Here is a 20,212-nt window from a genome sequence, read left to right as displayed (position 1 = left end):
CTGCTTTCAGTAGAAGGTTGGACCCGATGGTCTCCAGAGGTCCCTTCTAATGTCGACTTTCCTATAATCCTATGAAAAAGTTGTTCACAAGGGGAGTAGTTAAGCACCAGGACAGGGCCAAGAGAGGTTGTGAGATCTCCATCCTTGGAGATGTTCACGATTTGACTGAACAGTGCTGTGAGCAATGTGACTGGCCTATTAGAGCAGAAAGCTGGACCAGGAGACCTTAGAGGTCCCTTCTGACATGTGTCCTTCTATGATTGCATGAAGATGAGGTTCTCTGTACCTGCTTCTTATCCTCAATGTTTTCAATCCTGATGATTTTTTTTCTTCGACTTAAACTAGTGCAGTATTATGCAGTACTAATTATTTCTACTTTTTTAATCACAAGCCATTTAGTGATTATGGGCACATCTGCCAAAATTGGTATAGTTTATATACACTGTATTGAATATTAATTGCTTTTTGAGCTGACTTTCTTCATTGGAATTAGGGATGCTCTAAAGTATCTTACCGAAGCTCTTCAGTCCATCGATGAAGTAGAACTTGACGATGTAATTGAAAATGTCATTGATGCCGTTGAAAAACAGCCTTGTAAGTAAACAATTTCTTTTTCTTAAGCTTGCTAAGTTTATCTTGCGCTCATAATGTTAGTTAGACAAAGACAGAGTTACTGGCGGCGTGTGCACTAAGGTGTCATTCTAGTCTACCGGCTTGATAAAGATAAATGTATTCGTTGACATTTTGTTTTGTTAAATGCTGAAGTTTGTAATGTCAGAAGAAGATAGTATAATTTTGCCATTTAAAAAGTTGGCAGCCTGGTACCTCCTGACTTTTCCAAGAGTTGTGAAATTTTTCCATGCCAGTTACTAAAAGCACCTAGCTGAGTTTGTGTGGACATCTTTGCGTCTGAAACTATCATTTTAAATCTTAAAATAAACCAAAGAAATAATGAGAAATGAATTAACTTGTTATTCAGTAGTCCAGGTCCAGGAAGGGGTTAGGGTTGTTGACAGCTATAATCTGAGGAGCCTAGCTGTGACTGCAGGAAAGAAACAGTTGCATTCCTTCATTCAGAGATCACTGCCCTTGCATCCAAGTGGAGTGGGAGATGCAAGTGCACCAGTATAATGATCCAGCATATTAACTTAAACCAACTGTGGATGGAATTTAACCATCACCTGGATGTTCTCTGAAGCAGCAAGGCAGATGCTGATGTTCTGTTATGCCAACCTGATCTTGTGATAGTAACATTGGGCAGAAGGTGCTGATAACAGTTGGGGCTCTGTAGCAGTGGAGAAGCTGTACCTGCTTGGCATGTGAAAGTACATCAAGTTCCATGAATTACCGGGTCCAAAAGTGCAATCCAGAAAACTCCTGGAAAATCCCATAAAAACATGTGACACTCAAAGAGCTGAGCTTTTCCTGGTAAAGTTCGCGCGATCCATTTGGTTCTGAGCATGCCTGAAACTCCATGATCTTGGCAGGGAGTATTTTGTCTGGGGACTACCTCCTGCTTAATTGGGACGCTATGTCCTGAGGTACACAGATCCAGTGTCCCTGCTCCTAAGCGCCATGAAAGGCATGGGGTAGTAGCTCAAAATATACCTGACACAATCTGACAGCACAAAACATAGGAGTTGTAGCACCTTTAGTTAAAGAATGTGACTGATGGAGGTGGCACTGATGCCTGACATATATGTGTGTTTACTGATCAGAGCTCATGAGAACTAGGAAACGGGCTCAATTCCAGTTTTTGGCCGGGGAGATTCAAATCCATATAAATGTGATCTAAAATAAATACTAGGCCTTAGATGAGTTCAGGAAACCTTCCCAGCCTATCCTATTTAAACTGAATTAAATCAAAGGTGGGCACATGCTCGCTTTGCAGTTTTACTAGAGCACAGACTACAGAAGTTACGGCTTTATGTTCTTACTCTAGCCATGGGATAACAGATCAGAGCTGATCAAACAGGGAGTAAAAGCAGTTTGAAGAACCGGTCCTGATCTAGCATAAAGCCTGCTGGTACAAATTAACACATCCACATTTTGAACAAATTTGAGTCTGTACAAGAAGCCACTGTAGTACATGCAGTCAGCATACCCGCCAACACCGGTCTTTGTCCAGGGCGGAATTTTGTGCTATAAATTCCCATATTGTCCAGCTAACGCCCGTGAGTTGTTTGAGGTTAGGGGTAGAGATGCAATTCAGACATGCTGGTCTCTTCTGTGATTCCTGCTAGCTCCCTCTGTGCCCCTTTTGCTCTGCTATTCATCACTGTCCTACAGGAGTTGTGATTTTACGTCCCCTGCCCTGAATAGGGAACTCAAGGGCAGGTTTTCATGTACTGGTTTCTGTTCCAGGAGCCCAGCAGTTAGGCTTGGAAATGCTGACCAAGTCCTTTTGTGAATCTGCATTGATTGGTCTTCCCTTTAACTTCAGCAAAACATTAGTGTTCAGAAATATTTTTTAATTTCAACTATCAGTTTAAATCCATGAAGACAACAATGTGCCTATCTCCAGAATTGTGTTAAACTGTTTGAATACTTATTTATGACAGCAATCTGTGTGATAATGTTCTGGAACAAAATTAACCTCCAGAATGTGAAAGCTCAGATCTAACACATTTGTAGTATATTTGGCAGCTTTGCATAAACTATAATTGTCTTGTTCTCCATGTTTAGTGAATTAATGGTGGGCACAGTATGTGTGTGGGTTATTTTTTCACTAGAGATGTAGCCTTCTGGTTAGAATATTAAGTGATCCATTTGTAAAGAGAAAACAGCGCGTGTCATTAGCTTACTGAAAATATGCTTATTTGTTTAATATATTCCTCTGAGAAGACCGAACCATTTTTCGTAAAATATTTGAGACCTACTTACTTTCTTACTTACTACTTTCCATAGGCTGCAGTTTTAATCCTTTGAAATCTTCTCTTCAGTGTCATCTAATATGATTGAACAATCTACCGTGGAAGCAGCCATCCAAGAATGTAGCCAGGCATCAGATGAAACTATGTACGGTGACAATTTTTTTTAATTTGAGGTTTATGGGAGTTGGTATGCATTGCTTTATTTCTTCTTGGGAAATAAATGTCAGGCATTTTCTGCAGTGCTACACATGCAGTAATTGCTTTGTGCTTTTGTCTTCCTGGTACTGCCTTTGAAGGTTAGTAATGTTCCTTCTTAGAAAATTTGTTCTCATGGATAGGCCTCCGGGGGATTCTAAATATAATGCTGACATTCTGGAATTAAAATGCTATGGTTATGTGTTACGTGCAATACAGGTTGCATATTAACCAATAAAATAAACAAATAGTTACAATGCAGAGAGAACTTGTTACTTCTGTTAATTTCTTTATTTCTTTTTCTCTAGTTCAAAATTATCTAAGGTTATTCTTGTGCCTTTCATAAGCTACTTCTTTTCTGAAAGCACTTGGAAAAGTTTTTCTCCATGGTGCTTGTTTCTGCTTTTTTGTATAGCAGGGCTGTTTTTTGAAAAGCGTGATTGATTTCACTCTCTGATAACAAAGTGGCGAGCAATTGCTTGAGTTTCTGAGAACTTTATTTGTGATTATGATGAATGTGTTTCCTTTAGTGTTCACGTTGTGTATTGACATCATAATGCAAAGCATGAAAATAAATGGTTTGCTAGGCATGTCAGTTAGATACTGTGATCCCACAGTTTCTCAGTATGAAGCAAATTTGTTTTATACTTTTCTCCCTGTCGTTGGAACCTTTATGATGCAGATGGTTTGAGTGTGACTTTTCTTTGTGTCGCTTTATATACTTAATGTATTTTTCGCTCCAGAAGTGAAGAGAAATCTGTATGCACAGATTCTCAGTGCAGAGTCCTGAAGGGAAAAGCTCTACAGATCACAGGGCCCGCCTGTACAACTCTCTTGAATTATGTTGCAGAAAGCTTGAAGGCAAAGTTTTGCAAGAAATGAACTCTGAAGCCTAAGACATCAGTGTCTGACAGGCAGTGATGGTTGTCCTGTGCTTGTAAGCCTTAGTGAAGGTTCACGGGATAATTTTATCTACTCTGATGAATTTGATCCACTTACAGTAAGAGGGAAGCGAGAGGCATCACAAGAGAGAGCTGAACCAGTGAATATAATGGGATGTATCAACTCGGTTAATAGTCTGAAGAGTTGTGCGTGTCCATTGTTTAAACCTCTTCACATTTACCGTGCCAACGCTGTTCTCCTATCAAAAAAGGTAGCAGAGGATGGTAAGGGAAGATGTACCCCTCTCTCATTTCAAAATGAACTTCTGAAGAGTTTCCTTTTTTGAATTAGAAGATGCAGTAGTATCCAATAGGTAGAGTGATGCGGCAGAAATGGTGATAACGCGAAGTGATAGTGAATAAAATGAATATAATTTTATTCAACATGTTTTGTTACTGTTTGTTTTATCCACTTCAGATAATGTTGTAAATGTATTCTTATTTCAGAGAAAATGTTTTCAACATTATTGGAGCCTTTGATATTCCACGTTATATTTATAATTCAGAAAGAAAGAAGTTTCTACCGTAAGTCTTGCATATTTTAAGCTTCAACCACTTCTTGTTTTAAGAAAAAAGCCTCATTTCTATATGGTTGAAAGTCTGTTTTCTAATCTTTCCCTCCTGGGTCTGCTCATTTCAAGCCTGAGTGAGAAAGTGAGACGATTTTGTTTCGTAGTCTCTAAAGAGCTAGTCAGACTCTATGGTAAATGCTGGCTCATAAATAAATGTGCCATTGGGTTTTTCCCAGGCTGGTAGGATGAAACTGAAACGAGGACCTGTATCTCCTGTGGCAGTGTATTCTGTGCTGCCTATGAGGTTACTGGCTCTGAAACTTTGGTGGCTATCAGTAAAATGTCCAACCATGTTTGTGCCATCTAATGAATAAAAGAGACAGTAAAGTTAAGGACATATGTCACTAATTGTAGTCTGTTTTTTTTTTTTTTTCACATTTGGCTGTTTACTTTTTTTAAAAAAAAATTTGGTCTGTCTGTTGCATGTATTTATTTCTTAGACTGTAGTTTGTAACTCCCTGAAGCCCTGGCGGATTTCTAAGGAGAGCTACAAAAGCTAAAAAAGAAAAATTAGGAGCAACTGCTGATTCCAGAGGTTGGAGAAAGGAAGAAGTAACTGGAGGAATTGGTTGTAAATATTTTGCTAGCTAAAGAATTTACCTTTAACAGCAAGCAGCCCAGGCTGCTGAGCCAAAAAAAGGCTGTGCTTTTAAAAAGCTTGAAGTGATGTTAGCTGAGGAATGGGTAGTGGTGTTCATTGTGAGGGGTTGCAGTGACCTTCATGTAATGTGCAATTCATATTCTAGCCTTGGTCCATGATTCTGCCAGTCCAGCAAAAGCAGTCCGTGTGTTTGCAGTAGGAGTTTAATTCCAGTGCCACTTTCCAGGCTGTCGGCAGCAGAGAACTCCACGAAGACAATCTGCTAAGCAAGAGGAAGAAAATACTCTTGTTCATGACCACTTAAAAGACTGCTTTTTTAAAAACCGATTCCTGCAGAGTCCCATTCAGGTGGAAAGATAAATCTCAAAGCCTGTGAGTTAGAGGGAAATTAAATGGATGTAGCCTTCAAAATGCAGAAACACAGGATCCCTAGCAGAAATCTTCCTCATTGAGTAAATAAATTACGCAGTAGTGTTATAGCTTTTGCAGCGTCCTACAACTTTTAAATCAATAGGTCATTTTTGTGTGTGGAATGTACCTTTTCTAATCTTGATTGTGTTAAACTTCTTGCAGTCTGTCAATGACCAACTTTCCTGTACCAAATTTATTTGGAACTGCCAGAGATAAAGCGGAGTTGTTTCGTGAACGCTACTGCATCTTACAGCAGGTCAGAGAAAGTTTTGCTTTGTTTAACAAAATAGACAAAATGTTGTTTTTGATATTCTTACATGTACAACAGTGCTTTGCGTTGAGGTGCTTTTGTGAAGTACAGTTTAAATAAAATCTGAATAAGAACAGGATCTGTACTAAGGTTTAGCAGTCTTCTCAACTGTCACCTTACAGCATGATGGATTCCTGTGTTTCTGCATTTTAGCATCATGTTGCAAGAAGGGATTATGTTTTTTTACGTGTGTCTTTCTCTTTTCCCTCCTGTAGTCTGGCTCTGTGCTATGTTTGATTAGTATGTCATTGTATGTGGTGTTTATTGAGATAATACAAACCCGAAGCCCCGGGAAGCTCTCATTCAGGCTCTCCTTGAAGCATTGAAACTCACTTCTGGTTTAGTTCATTTATTATTTTTCCAGTTTTCAAAATGCCCAGAGAGAGCCAGCCACCCCTTGTCATCTCTTGGTGGCACATGCAGCTTGTCTTGTGTTGTGAGCAACTTCAGAACAGGATCCTCCAACACGACTTGCTCTGCATCACCGTGACAGTAGCTGCAGGTACTGACAGCAGCTGTAGGTAGTGGCTCTGGACCAGGCTGTGCACACAGCCAGAAAGAGTCAGTCCCTCAGCACTCGCTGCCTGATTATCCCTCAGAACAGGGATAATCAGTCACAACCCTGTTCCTTCCTTTCTTCCACTCACCCAGTACGTTGGGATCCAGCCCCATGTCACCTGCCTGCTTACTGCGCGCTGTGCTCTGCCCTGCCTCTGTCATGCAGCCCAGCGGGAGCAGTGATGGGATGGGGAGTGAGTTGCTGATCAGATGACTTGGTAGCTGTTTTTCGGGTGTCTGCACTAACTGCAGTGGACTGATCCACAGCACAGATCCCGCTCGGTGCTGGCAGGTACTGTGCAAACCTAACTGCCCGTGCGCAACCCTGGCCTGAAGTGTGAGCAAAGTGCCTGGACACAGGCAGACAGTGAGCACGGCTTTTTGCCTGTGCTGCCCCATAGGCAGCCGGGAGGCACCCAGCTGCCTGCGTAAACTGCTTGTCCTTTGGACCGTGTGGTAGTTGCACGCACAGGGTCAGATACCCCAGAGCAGCAACAACTCTCTATCAACCAGGGGATTTGCTGCCACTAGGAGTATGTGTACTGCAATTTGGGAACCTCTGCTCTGGAAGACCAGTTAACCATGAACTGAAGAAGCTTTAGTTCATACAAACAGTGATCAGGATTGGTGAAACCTGCTGGAATTGGCATACTCACACAAAACAGCAGCAGCAGGTTTCCATAGGGTATATCCTGAAGCCTCCTTTTCCATAGGGTATATCCTGAAGCCTCCTTTTCCTAGACTGTATTGTGCTATTGCACCTCTTTGCCTGATGGTTTCACATAGACTCTCTGTTGTACAGGTTTTGTGTTTGGTTGTCATACATACTCCTTTCTGACCTCCAGAAAAGTGAAGGTTCAGGTCACTATGTGGGTGAGGGCTGCTGATAGGAATTACTGCGTGTGTTACATGGGCTAGTAGCGATGGGTTTGTTTCAAGGGGAAGCTTTCAGACTGCATGAAAAACAGTGGAAGAAGTGGAAATTTCTACAATGTATTTTCTTCACGCTCTCTGCAGTTTATCTCTTAGTGTAGCTTGCTCCGGTTATTAAAAAAAAAAAAAAATTTGCTTACTTTTAATAGGCCCTGCCCTGAAGAGATAACCTGCTCTTTTCCATGTAGTGAGCTTTTAATACAGTTTGCCTTCCCTTGCTCTCTCACCCCTTCCTTCCAGGTAGTCAGAAATAACTTCTTTTAAAAGCATTACAGGTGCTTTGCTGTTACTTTTTGGGCTTAGTTTTATCGTCCAGTATTATTGATCATCTATTTCTTAGAAGCAAATTCTTGTCAAAAGAACTGATTATGCTCAACAAATTAAACGTTGCTGGATAAAATAGAGAACTTTAAAAAGTATTTTGTATAGTGGTTGTAATGAACTGGCTTTTTGACAGTGCTTATTTGTTTTTAAACTGGATTACTTCAATTTTTGTTTCTGCAGAGGACTCATAGGCATGAGTTGTTTACTCCTTCAGCAGTTGTTGCTCATCCTGATGATAGTAGGAGCAAATTCCAGGTAAAAAATCTGTTTTTTTTTCTTGCAAAGGGAGCTGTACTTGTGTTACACTTTAATGCAGTAATAGTTCTCCAGTGACATTTTAGTTTTACTTCCAATATGGGTAATCAGTGGAAATGAGTTATTTTCCATCATTTTTAGCCTGTGTGTCAAAAATGCGGTTATTTGGCTCAGATCAGCATGATGACCAGCCACTCAAAAGCAGCTATGAAGTGCAAGAGAAAAGTGGCTTCCTGAGGTGGAAGGGCATTAGCTGGTCAGCTTATTACACTTTGCTTCCCTCTGCTTGGGGATTCTTTCCCTGATGCTTTCTTTCATAAGCACTGAATTCACTAACCTACAATTGAGTAAGGTCATAACTTTAGTCTGTTCTGTTCCCATCTCAGCTTTCTCATATTAAATGGTCTCGCATGTATTTTTTAAAAAAGATGAATGTGGGTGTGTATCACTGGGTACCAAATAACAGCTCTTGCTTTGCTCAACTTTCCTGTTTCTCCCTGTTCAGAGCATGCCATCATGTAGAAAAAAGCAGCTGACCTTAACTGAGTCGGGCCTGCATCTCCATCCAGGCTTTATAGGCATCTTTTTCCCTTGGCTGCTTCCTATCCTCCCTTGTCAGCAGTGGCAAATGCATTGCTTATGCTGGTGTTGTAGGAGGATTCTCTCTCTTAACTGCAGCTTGACAGACCAAACTAAGTTTGTGCAGAAACCGCAGACAGCATGCTATGCGATGTCACCTGCATTACTCCGGAGTGTTCTCTGTCATCCATCTCAGGTTCTTCGATTGAAGTAATTAGTGTTGCTGTATGGGTGCAGGCTGGCCCTGTGGTTCAGATTGGATCATGCTGAGGATCCAATTACTACAACTGACATTCTTAGGCAAGAGCAGAAATTGCTCCTTGTTCTTTTAAGTTTTAATGCAATTTTAAGGAAAACAATCACAATAAATATTTACTTGCTAAGCAGTTCTTTATGCTAGCAGCCATTATTGAAAATCTTTTCCTAAACTGTGCTACATTTGACGTTCAGAAATGTGTCCCTGATTTCTGTAATGAGCCTGAATTCTCTCATAGCTCATTTGTGTATTTATGTAAACACATGTGCTGTGTGGTGCTTTGCCTTGGTTGCTTAAGAATAGGTATATGGAGAGTTTGATTTAACTTTTATGTGATTTTTTGCCTTTGGTTACAGCTTAAAACAATAGAAACTCTATTGGGCAATACAGCTAAAGTGGGAGAAGTGATTGTGCTTGGGATGATAACTCAGCTCAAGGAGGTAGGTTGCTTTTTATTGTGGAGTATCTAGGTCGCCATTCATTCAGTGTTATAATATATTAGAAAATGAGAAGGCTTGAATATCTCACCACTTTATCCTGTCATATAAGTCAGTGGCAGAACTCACATCAGTGTCAGTGGCGCAAGATCCATTCCCTAAGAAGAGACTTTTCCACAAGCAGCTGCTGCTAGTGTGTGAGGGAAAACGTCTTTCTCTTCTCAATACAGAATTTTCTAACACTTTATGTCAGCAACAGAACCAGTTACATTTTCTAGGCATGCTTCTTGAAATGCTGGAGCTTCCAATGACTGTGTTTGGACTTGCCATGGCATTGGACTGTGACTGGGGGTGTGTGTGCACCAGCAATCCAAACTGCAGCAGCTGAAAGGGAAGGTGCTAAGATACACTTACTATAAACTACATTGTTTTCAGTTCTGCCAGTGTGTTCTAAGCTTACAATATTAAAACTGGCTAAATTATTTCTAGATGCTGACTGATTGAAGCATTTATGTGTTTGGGTATATTTTGCTTTATTAATTAATCCTGTTTTTTAGGGGAAATTTTTCCTAGAAGACCCTACAGGAGTCGTCCAGCTAGACCTTAGTAAAGCAATATCCTTTTTCTGTGATGTAAGAGTTGAAGAAATTTCCTGTAGACCTGGAGAATTTCAGATGGAATAATAAATCAGTACTGACCATTAAAAATTACGTGTTGAGAATTGCAGCTCTGACTTCCTCCTTCTTTTCAAATTACTTGGTTGCTGCAGCTCAGGGCCCTTTCACAGAGACTGTTAGGACTAGGTTAGTATTCCTCCTAGCGGAAGCAGAGTGTGTTCCTGTTTGTGGGCTGTTGATGAGCTTACCTGCTCAGCTACCAGGTGATTGCCTAGCTCTTAAGGCAGCCTGTGAACTGTCAGTAGTGTCCAAATGTATCACACCACCTGGAAAGCAAACTTTGGCTAAAGAACTAGTTTAAGAGTCCTGATGTAAGAAAAATATATTTCTTAACCTTTCTGCACCAGTTCCACAGTGGTTTATATACTGAATCATGCTTTGTTTTGGCAGAAGGTAAAGCAGACTATTTTTCTTAGCTTGTAATAAATTACTCTGTTAATGGCTGTTGCTGCAGTTACATGTCTGCCAGATGTGGCTGAACAGACAAGTCTCATATTGATGAGGCTTGACCATAAGCTGAGTTTGTGACTGAGATTTTTGGCCATAAGCCTTTCCTGTTACTTCGTGGGCTCTGGAGGCAGAGAACGGAGCTCTGCGAAATTTGTGGTTTTCAGCGATGTCGGTGGGATGTGAGCATCTGTAGCAGCTTTGAGGATTGGCCTTAGTTAGCCTGGCTCCAACATGCTTGGAGGACATATGACTAGATTAGGAAGACAGACTAGAATAACCAAACAGTATGATTTAACAATCTGAAAATGCTGCTTTCTGTTGGCAAAGCTTTGGTCCTTCAGAGGCTTTGGTGAGTCTTCTCATTAAGACGATGCAAGGGCTTGCAGTTTTGAAGCTTTGGACATGTTTTAGCAAAATTATGGTCATTTCTGTTTGTAGGATATTACTCTGTGCAATATACATAATCCCAGTCTATTTCCTAATAATGTATTTTATGTTTAAAATTTGTAAAATAAACTAAATAGAAGTCAAGAGCAAGAATGATAGTGGGGACAAGTATCACCCTGTTACTTCTGTCCCTCTAACAGGTGGGACAGTTCTCGAGAACGCGTGCCATTTGATGGAGACTCTTCTGGGGCAGGGCCGGCAAAAATGATTCCTGTTCCCCTACATTCTTACTTGGTTGGGTTGAGAAGGTTGTTTATGTGGCTGTGCAGCAAATCCATTCAAAGAAGTGTCTGGGGTAAAAAAAATAGTTGGGTTTCTTTCTCAGCCTTTTTTTCAGCCAGTTAGTTCCCTGGTCTGGTTCACCACTAAACAGCACAGGGACCGGAGCTATCACAAGAGAGGGATTGATGGAGGCTGGGACTAGCTATGCAGCACAGCTGCCAACTGTCTGACTAATGTCTAGGACATGATGTTGTTAGAAAAGCTAAAGGTTATTTTGTTGTTAAAAAATCTCTTAGGTTGGTATGAAGATGAAGTTTTTCATGTGAATGCTTTTGGATTTCCGCCTACTGAGCCTTCTGCTACCACTAGGTATAAAACTGACTTTCGGCAGCCTCACTCCATATTTTGTTATGGGTTTCTAAGTAAGCACGTTATTATTTTATAATTTCTGTGACATTAAAGTATGCTATTCTTCCCCCTCCCCAAATGCTTCAAAATAAATACAATTTTAAGGAAGCAATTCTGGGACTTGCTGGTCTACTTGGACCAGTACTAAAGCCTGTAGTGTTAGCAGAAAAACCCTTCCAAAGGCCGTTGGGTTCTGCATATAATAACAATTGGGATCTAAGCCCTTCTCAGTTGCAGAACTAGATAACTATTACGTGAGAGTAAGAAATTCCTTGTTGCTCAGGGAATGGATGGGGGGGAGAACCGAGGATAAATATTACCCTGAGATGATCTGTTAAATTACAGCAGGGCAGCGCCCCTGCTTTATATCCAGGTGACTGCCATTTCTCTTCCTTGGTTTCTCTGTGAAGTACTAGATGATTATTGATGCCATCTGAGCTATCTATCATAATAATAATAATTAAAATGGCTTAAGTGAGTCATAATTAAAACTACTAACTATTTGGGAAGAAAACAGAACTAACTTGAATATTTTAATGATGTAGAGCCTTCTATGGGAATGTAAACTTCTTTGGAGGGCCTTCTTCAGCTTCAGTAAAGGCTTCTGCAAAACTAAAGCAGCTGGAGGATGAAAATGAAGATGCCATGTTTGTATTTCTTTCTGATGTATGGCTGGACCAAGCAGAAGTACTGGAAAAGCTTCACACAATGTTTTTGGGTAGGTGAGAACGGCTTTGCCGCTGAGCCTTGTTTTAAAGAATTTTCACCATATTCCTTAGTCCTTAGCAGCATTGATGGGTGGAGCTGACAAGTGCAGCAAGGCATTCTGATGGCTAGCTAGTCCTTGGTCCCCAGCTGTGTGCTCTCCTTGGCATGGGCTGGGAAGTCTGGCCCCATGGTGAGCTAATTCAGGGAATAGCCCAGCAGAAAACTAATTGCCTTTGTTGGAGAATTACTTTTATGCTGGTGTAGCTTTGTGAACTCTTCATCGTGTGGTTGCTCACGTGAGCATCCCCTGTCCAGGCAGGGGAAGCTGGACAGCGTACAGCTGACAGCAAGACTGTCAGTTTTTTGGATCTTTTCTAGGGTCTGCTAAGTGTTAGGCCAACTTTATTGCCAAAATGTGATCTAAATGTGCTCTTTTGTGAAATAGTGGTTTGGTTGCCTTTTTTTCGGAAGTATACTTTTAAACGAAAAAGTCAGGCAACGATTTTCAAGAGTCCTGTTATTCGTGTGTTGTGCATTTTTGATGAACTTCCATTTTGAGAAAGCTAGAATAAGCCCAACTGTTGCTTTTTTTTTTTTTTGGTAGGATCCCACTGAATCCAAGCCCAAAGCCAGTGAAGTCTCACTCTAATTTTAGTGACAGCTATTTACATTTCATGGTTGCTATTATATTTATTTTGGATCTTTCTCTAACAGTTTAAAAAATTGGATCGTATTATATTTTTGCAAGGTGATACTTCCGGTTCATAAATCACTTCGTACTAATATTGTTTTGGACAGTAGCCATTTTATGTGCTGTGACAAGAATGTTTTCCTTGCTCGTGAAAGTTCTTCTTAGGCTTAGTTTAAAGAAAACGTCTTCATTGGAGATCAGCAGTCCCTCGAATGCTTTCTGGTTCTACCAATGAAAAAATGTCAGTTACTCTTAAAATATGAACTGTTTCTTCCATGCATCATTACATTAGTAATGTTGACAACATTTGGATAGCAAGCATCTGCGAGATCTGTGAATTGCTTCTTTGTATTCCAGAGCACTTTTGGAACAGCTTGTCCTGTCTGTCTTAGGTAGAATGGAAGTGTGAGAGGGTGGCTGCTTTAAAAACAAGCAACATAAAATTAAGGGTGGGAAACTGCTACTCCCTGAAAGAAAATTGGACACAAATTACCACACTCATCCAGAAGTTACGAAACCAGTTCACTATCTTGATCAAAGCTGGCAAGATTCTTGAAGCAAACTGAACTTGACCTAAGATTGCGTATGCTGAAGTAATAAAGGGACTTCAAGTCAGTGAGGTTAATATACTGAACTCAGCTGGCAAAGATGCATACATTGCATTTACTATTTTGAGACTTTTTTTAATAGGCAAGTAATAAGCTTCATAATTACTAACTAAAAATAATAGCTGAGTGGAATAGCAAGGAAAAAACATTGATGAGCCATTTCTCTGGTATAAACAATTCTGTCCTACTTACCAACTGGATTGAAAAATAGTGAAGTAAATCCAAGTCTGGTACTGCGTGTTAGGAAAATGGAGAGTAACCTGGAGCATGAGATGAATGCCTGAGTAGATGGTTTTATTTTTCTTTTAGGGATGGGAATTGGGTTTCTTTTTTCACTCTTTTTTTATAAAGCCTGTGTTTCTGGGTGATTAGTGATAGTTGTGAGGATTCATCAGATTCTTAAAATGCTCAGGCAATTCCAGTTACTGTTCCTTTATAATGCCAAAGAGCAAATTAAATGTTAGTAGAGCCCTTGAACTGGAATGGTGCGTGGAGGTTAACAGTAATCCATTGCTACCTACTTGCTATTATTCTCTTTAAGGAAAGAGTGCATTTTTTAAATTGTATTATTTATTATAATTATACTTTGTGTAATTATATGACTGGGTCAGTAGTCAGTTGGATACACACGAACAGTATTGTTGGAACTGGGCCTGTAAATAACAGGGGGCTCCCTTGAAGTGACATTTGTGCATTGCCATCATCCTTTTTAAGCTAACAAAAGCCTGTATCAAGAAAATAGTTCAGGTGTATTAATAGCAGCAGAGCCTGAAGTGCTGTTTCAGTTTCTGCCTTTCGTGGACTGGACTGGAGGCTGAATGATGACAGATACTGAAGTGAATGGATGTTATACTCACAGATACTCTGTTTTCCCAGGTTATTCCTCTGCACCTCCAACCTGCTTTTTCTTTTGTGGAAATTTTTCATCTGCACCATATGGAAAAAATCAGATTCAGTCACTGAAAGGTGGGGAAGTCTTTGTATACAGTCAGACATGTACATTAAATTAAAATAATGGTGGCAAAACAAATTAAGAGAGCAGAAAAGAAACCCTTATTTTCTAAGTGAGACATTTTTTATTGTATTGAAGTATGGGGGTGATTCATATAATCTGTGTTTATTGTCTAACCAGGTCTTGTATCATAGATTTTTTTTTTCCTGACTCTAGGTTCTTTGAAGGCTCTTGCAGATATTATTTGTGAATATCCCAGCATTCATAAAAGGTACACAGCAAAGTGCTATGAAAAGGGAAATTTGTTTATTTTGTGAAACCTTTGCTTTAATTACTTTAAGAAACTAACAGATACCATGTTTTCTCATTATTGTGAGCCAGCTATGATCAGATAGCAAGCTGGTCTTGTAACAGGCCTGTAAGTTTGTTTTGGGAGCGGTGTAAGGTTTTGATTTTATCTAAAATAGCTTGGTCATGGAAGCTGCTAGAGTGAACAAAAGTGAAACTCCATCTCCTGGGAACATTTTCCACATGGATTAAACATGGCCCATGATTCCCCAAAAGTGCTATTTGAGTGAGCCCTTTTTCTCCCTGGAATTCCCTTGAAATCAGCAGGGTTCTGCCCGAGCAGTGCTGCTTTATAAACGGATGTTGAAGTCTTGATGCTGCTACGAGCACCTACAGGCTTTCTGTACCAGCCCCAGAAAGTGTCATCTGAAACACGGACTGCTGCCTACGTGGAGGCATCTCATTTCTATCTTGTCCATTCTTGCATACACAGTTCTCCACGGCTGTGCATTTGAGAACTAACCAAAGCAACGCAGTCCTGCAAAGCGATCTTTTATTTATCCCCTCTTGTGTCCCTGCTCTGTGGGAGCCCCATTCCAGGCCTGGAGAACTAAATCCCTTTTACAGAGATTTGAATATACAAAGGGAAGTGAAATAGGGAGACAGCCAGGCTTATCCCTTCTGGCTTCCGATCTTCGAATTCCTAACAGTAGCCCCTAAGTAGAGCTAGTTCCTAGAATGGGCCCCCCAAAAGCAGGAAAGGCCACAGCCTGGAGCTCTTGAGCTCTGTGTAAGATGTAAGCAAGGATATCTCCTGTACTGATCCTCCGTCCTGTGTCCCGGTGGGGCTTTCTTGGTGTGCCGCTGCCAGATTATCTGGGGTCCCTGCATGAGATCCTGGAGCCCATTACCACCGAGTCCTGAGCCAGGCTGCACAACCTGGTCTGTCTCCCTTCCCGCAGTCAGTCCCCCTTGCACAGTGAACGGTTTTTAAGGTTTCTTCCACTTTAGTGAGAAGTGGATATGTATCTTACGCCTTAGCCGTGATTTATGTGGTTCATAAGGCCAGGAAGAGCTGTCATCTCTGCCCCAGAATAGGTTATTTATTGGCATGCATCTGTGGGATAACGGCAGTATGTAACCAATGTTTAGATAATTCTAGGATCATTTTATATAAAAGCGATGCGTTGAACTTTTTACAGTAGTCGATTTGTGTTTGTTCCTGGCCCTGAAGACCCTGGTCCTGGTTCAATTTTACCAAGGTCAGTTTGCTTCACTGTTTCAAATTTTGGAATTTTTAGTTAAATAGTTAAAGAAGGTAAGAGTCTTGGTTGATACATCTGTTGCTGTTTATTTTAGACCTCCCCTGGCTGAAAATATTACTGAGGAATTCAGACAGCTGGTGCCATTTTCAGTTTTCACCACAAATCCTTGCAGGTGACAGTGTAACTTACTGCTGTTTTTCATGTTGTTGGTTTTTTTTTTAACTGAATGACTAATTTATGTGCAGATGTAATTTTCAAAAATTACAAATTTTGGAAAAATTTGTCTTAAATTTTTCAAATTATTAGAATTCCTCACTTGCATTAATTGTAACTGGTTTTAAATACATTAATACATAAATAAATCAGTGATGAAAGGAAGTAGTGCTAAAAGTTTGATAGCGAGTATCAAAAGCATCATGTTTTTTCTGAATCTGGGGTGAAAGAAGGGAAGATGGGAAAGTATTCTTTTAATTGAAATGTGCTTTTTCATTTTGCTATATTAGAGGGAGATCAACTTTTTAATGCAGCTCCCTATCTTTTAGTTTCATGTCAATTTATTTAATTTCATTAATGTTTTCCATTTAGGATTCAATATTGCACCCAAGAGATAATTATCTTTCGTGAAGATTTGGTAAACAAAATGTGCAGAAACTGTGTCCGCTTCCCTAGCAGCAACATGGATATTCCCAACCATGTGAGTGAGTTGTGTTCAGCACTTCTTGCTAAGATCTCCTTGACTTCTTTTTTTTAATCAGCAGGTCTGCATTTAGGGTGCTCTGATCTGCATTCTCACGACACGTTGCAAGAGTAACCAAGAGGGATTGCAAGAAGGATCTATACATTTAGCATTAGTGCCTTCATTTCTGTCTTGACAGTAAAATAACTGAAACCGTGATGCTGATTGATGGCACCGAGTCATGGCTGTCCTGCTGCAGGTGCCCTTGAACGCAGAACTTTGTAACAGCTGACTCTTGGTGTATGTGCACCAGCAAGGAATGTTGTACCAAGAAACATTGATTCCTAAAGGCAAAGTTTAATACAAATTACCTTTTTTTAAAGATTTGATCAATTAACCAGTGACATTTGCAGTAAAGCAGCATGTCACTTTTCCAAAAGGTCATCTGCTGCTTCTGCCTTTTCACTTGAAGTCTTAATCCTGCTTTTGAGACATGGCCACAGCGCTCTGAGTTATGATTCTAGTTAATGAATGCACAGCAGCAGTTGATGTGACTTGCTGATATAATTGAATGAGAATGATCCAGGCAGCACTGGCTCATTGCAGTGATGGATGGAGTCTGTTTCTATTTATTTTATAGGGTTTTGTTCGTTTGTTTGTTTGACTCGGAAACTTCTTTTAGCTCTTTCTTCCTTTGCTCCATCATGACGGTGCTCAGTTTCTTTGTGAACATAGGGAAGCCATTGTGGACACTGATGCACCTTGCTTTTGGTGTGCACGTTTGCATACATGTATGTGTACGCTGCCGGCCACCACTTCCCTGTACTCATACATGGCTATCTCATGCTTGGAAGGGAAAGAATCATGAAGGAAATGTAGAATTATGTATTGCAACACTTTCTGCAGATAAGAGTATTGGGTTGCTTTTGCATACTTCAGTTTTTCTCTGCCTTTTCTGCCTGTCATTAGCTTTTTAATTCGGCCATCGGCATAAAAAGATGAATGAAAGAAGGAAATTTTGTTACTAACATGAGATTGAATTAATAGTGACTTTAGGCCTCGGACAGTATTAGTGGAATAACTGGGCCTTTGCTTGGTACATTATTTTCTTTCAACAGCAGACCCTTCCACCAAGTCGCTGTAGTGGTTTTGGCCCTTTGGGGAAAACGGAGCCTAATGGCAGCTACATGGTGGATTAGAGATTATAAAAGCTTTCGAGGGGCTTGAGGAGAGAGTTTCAGGAACCAAAATACCCTGGCTGGAATTTGCCAAGTGAAAAAGCAAATGAAAGGGGGCAGCTGGTGTCTGCAGCTCTGAGAACAGCCAAAGGAATCGAAATCATCTGGGAATCGAATGATGTCCCCAGTTCAGGGAAAAGACTCTGTTTAAGTGTGGGTCATGTGGTTAACCGGCACTGCGAGGAAAGCCACAAGGGGAAAAAAAAAACCACAAAAGAAAAGTTATGGCAGTGTTGGTACTTCCTGGAGGAACAGGTAAGCAGATTCTACAGTTTGTTGGAGAGTCTGATCGATGAAATAGTTTTGACATCTTCAAATATTGGCTGATACGTTTTAGAAAGGACTTTGTGTATTTTAAAAAAAACCCACCGCAACAAACCACACAGCAGCTGACTGTTGTAGGGGAGTTGCTGCTTTACTCTAGAAATCGCTAATAACCGGAGGGAGTGAGATACACAAAAAATATTTCCAGGTTCAAAGCTTCTTTATTAACAGGGCATTAGCATCTGCAGGAATGAGTTTGACTTGTAGAAAATGGCTCAAACTATTTATGTTTATTTTGCAGTTTGTAAAGACTATATTATCACAAGGACACCTGACGCCACTTCCGCTGTACGTTAGCCCTGTGTACTGGGCCTACGACTACTCCCTGAGGGTGTATCCTGTGCCAGATATGCTCGTCATTGCAGATAAATACGACCCGTTCACTGTCACCAACACTGACTGTCTTTGCATAAATCCTGTAAGATTTCCTTATGCTTTACCAAAATAAGAAGGGGGTGCAGTCACATCCAGGTGTGTCTCTTACTATTTGTACAGTATTTCACTTAGACAAGCGTGGTATATTCATTTTTCTTTACAGGGTTCATTTCCAAGAAGTGGATTTTCATTCAAGGTATTCTACCCCTCCAACAAGACAGTTGAAGACAGGTAAATATATTCAGTTTCTCATTTAAAAGGAAGTACCTTCTTATTTGCTGACTTTCTGATTATCAGGAGAACACAGAAAATTGATTATATAAAGAGTGAATGTTCTAGCAGTTTAACATAGACTTATGCTTCATACTTAGCAGTGTAAGGAATCCAAATGCCCAGAACTAAAATAATAAATTTAGAAATTAGTCCAATAACAATGATGAGCAGCATGATCCAAAAGTAAAGGGAAAGATAGACTGTACTATATGATTTTCAATAATTGAGACCCAGTTGGGAAACAGATTCGTTTCTGGAGATGATGCTTGTTACATAGGTTAATTACACTTAGGAACAATTCTTGCTTCATTTTGTGATCATCGTCAAGCCCGGAAGCCGCTTTCATGCTTTGATTTAATGTATTTTAAACCTGTACTTACTCATTCCGACTGTGGTCTTGCAATGCCTGGAAAAAAGGCCAGCTGCAACTACTTTTCAAAGGCCAGCCCTTTGAAAAGTATCAAAGGGCTTACGACTGTGATGAAAAGTTGCCTGTTTGAAATAATGATGGCAGAACCCAATGGGGAAGGCGCAGTTACCTTGCCTGATTCACTGCCACGCCTTGTTGCAGAAGTTGCGTTTGTCTCAAACTGGGGCGTGTAACACCCCCCACCCTCCCAAGGGAATTGCTACTACATCGACCCCTGTAAGCTTTACTTGAATATAGAAAATATCGTACCATGAGATGCTTTAGGTCTTTAAATAGTTCAGAACATTATCAAGTCTTTCATAAATCAAGGAATAGAATAATACGTTATTTATTGTGAAGTTGCTTTTTAAAAACTACATACTGTTTTTGTTTGGTATTTTCAGCAAGCTTCAGGGTCTCTGAATTTCTGCGGGACTGCAAAAAGGGAGTGAGCCTTTGTAAAGCCAACTAGCACTCAGTTGAGATGGATTGATTTTTATGATGTATCATGGACTGTTTATAATAAACGTCAAAGCCAAAAATGGTGTATTTTGTACACAAATGAACTTTCACAGGAAACGATACTGGTGTTAATTGAGTGAAATGAAGATTAATTGGCAAAGCATAATAAAAGAAGGCAACTGGAGGAACCAGAAGCACGTATCTCAAACAGGAAATATCTAGCTTTTAAAAAAAGAAGTTAAAGATGGGGAGAACTTCGTCTTTCACCACGCTGAGTTGAACTGATAGCTAGTTACCTACAGGAGATACTGGAAATGCGGGCTGGGGTTTTTCTTTGGACAGGAAAGCTCTGGAGAAGATTGTGAGGCGCTATTTACTAATGGCAGTATATAATCTGTTTGCGGCTAGTGTTATGCAGGCAGGGCGAGGAGAGGTAAGAGGAACAAGGACACGGTCCTTTGAAGCTTCTGCAGAAGGCAGGGAGGAGGAAATCT

General features: G+C 40.3%; 2 protein-coding genes across 2 annotated transcripts in view; both read left to right on the top strand.

The window, feature by feature from the left end:
- Positions 1–511: 511 nt before the first annotated feature.
- On the top strand, positions 512–19,836 carry POLE2 (polymerase (DNA directed), epsilon 2, accessory subunit). Its single transcript, XM_009321629.1, has 18 exons — positions 512–594; positions 2,943–3,018; positions 4,457–4,534; positions 5,756–5,849; positions 7,899–7,973; positions 9,165–9,248; positions 9,803–9,859; positions 10,267–10,315; positions 11,338–11,410; positions 11,995–12,167; positions 14,333–14,422; positions 14,625–14,679; positions 15,902–15,958; positions 16,056–16,133; positions 16,547–16,655; positions 18,441–18,617; positions 18,738–18,805; positions 19,661–19,836. The coding sequence occupies exons 2-18, from the start codon at positions 2,954–2,956 to the stop codon at positions 19,677–19,679; spliced, it is 1,401 nt and encodes a 466-aa protein (XP_009319904.1). The 5' UTR covers positions 512–594; positions 2,943–2,953; the 3' UTR covers positions 19,680–19,836.
- A 294-nt stretch (positions 19,837–20,130) lies between these two features.
- Positions 20,131–20,212, top strand: part of DNAAF2 (dynein, axonemal, assembly factor 2) — a 19,457-nt gene continuing 19,375 nt past the window's right edge. The window contains exon 1 of the mRNA XM_009321643.1: positions 20,131–20,151. Coding sequence (XP_009319918.1) covers positions 20,131–20,151 — 21 coding nt within the window. The remainder of the gene's footprint in view (positions 20,152–20,212) is intronic.

Source organism: Pygoscelis adeliae, unplaced genomic scaffold (genome assembly GCF_000699105.1).
Source record: "Pygoscelis adeliae isolate BGI_AS28 unplaced genomic scaffold, ASM69910v1 Scaffold43, whole genome shotgun sequence".
Classification (NCBI taxonomy): Eukaryota; Metazoa; Chordata; class Aves; order Sphenisciformes; family Spheniscidae; genus Pygoscelis; species Pygoscelis adeliae.
Note: the sequence above shows the minus strand (reverse complement) of the source record. Positions and strands in the feature narration are given on the sequence as shown.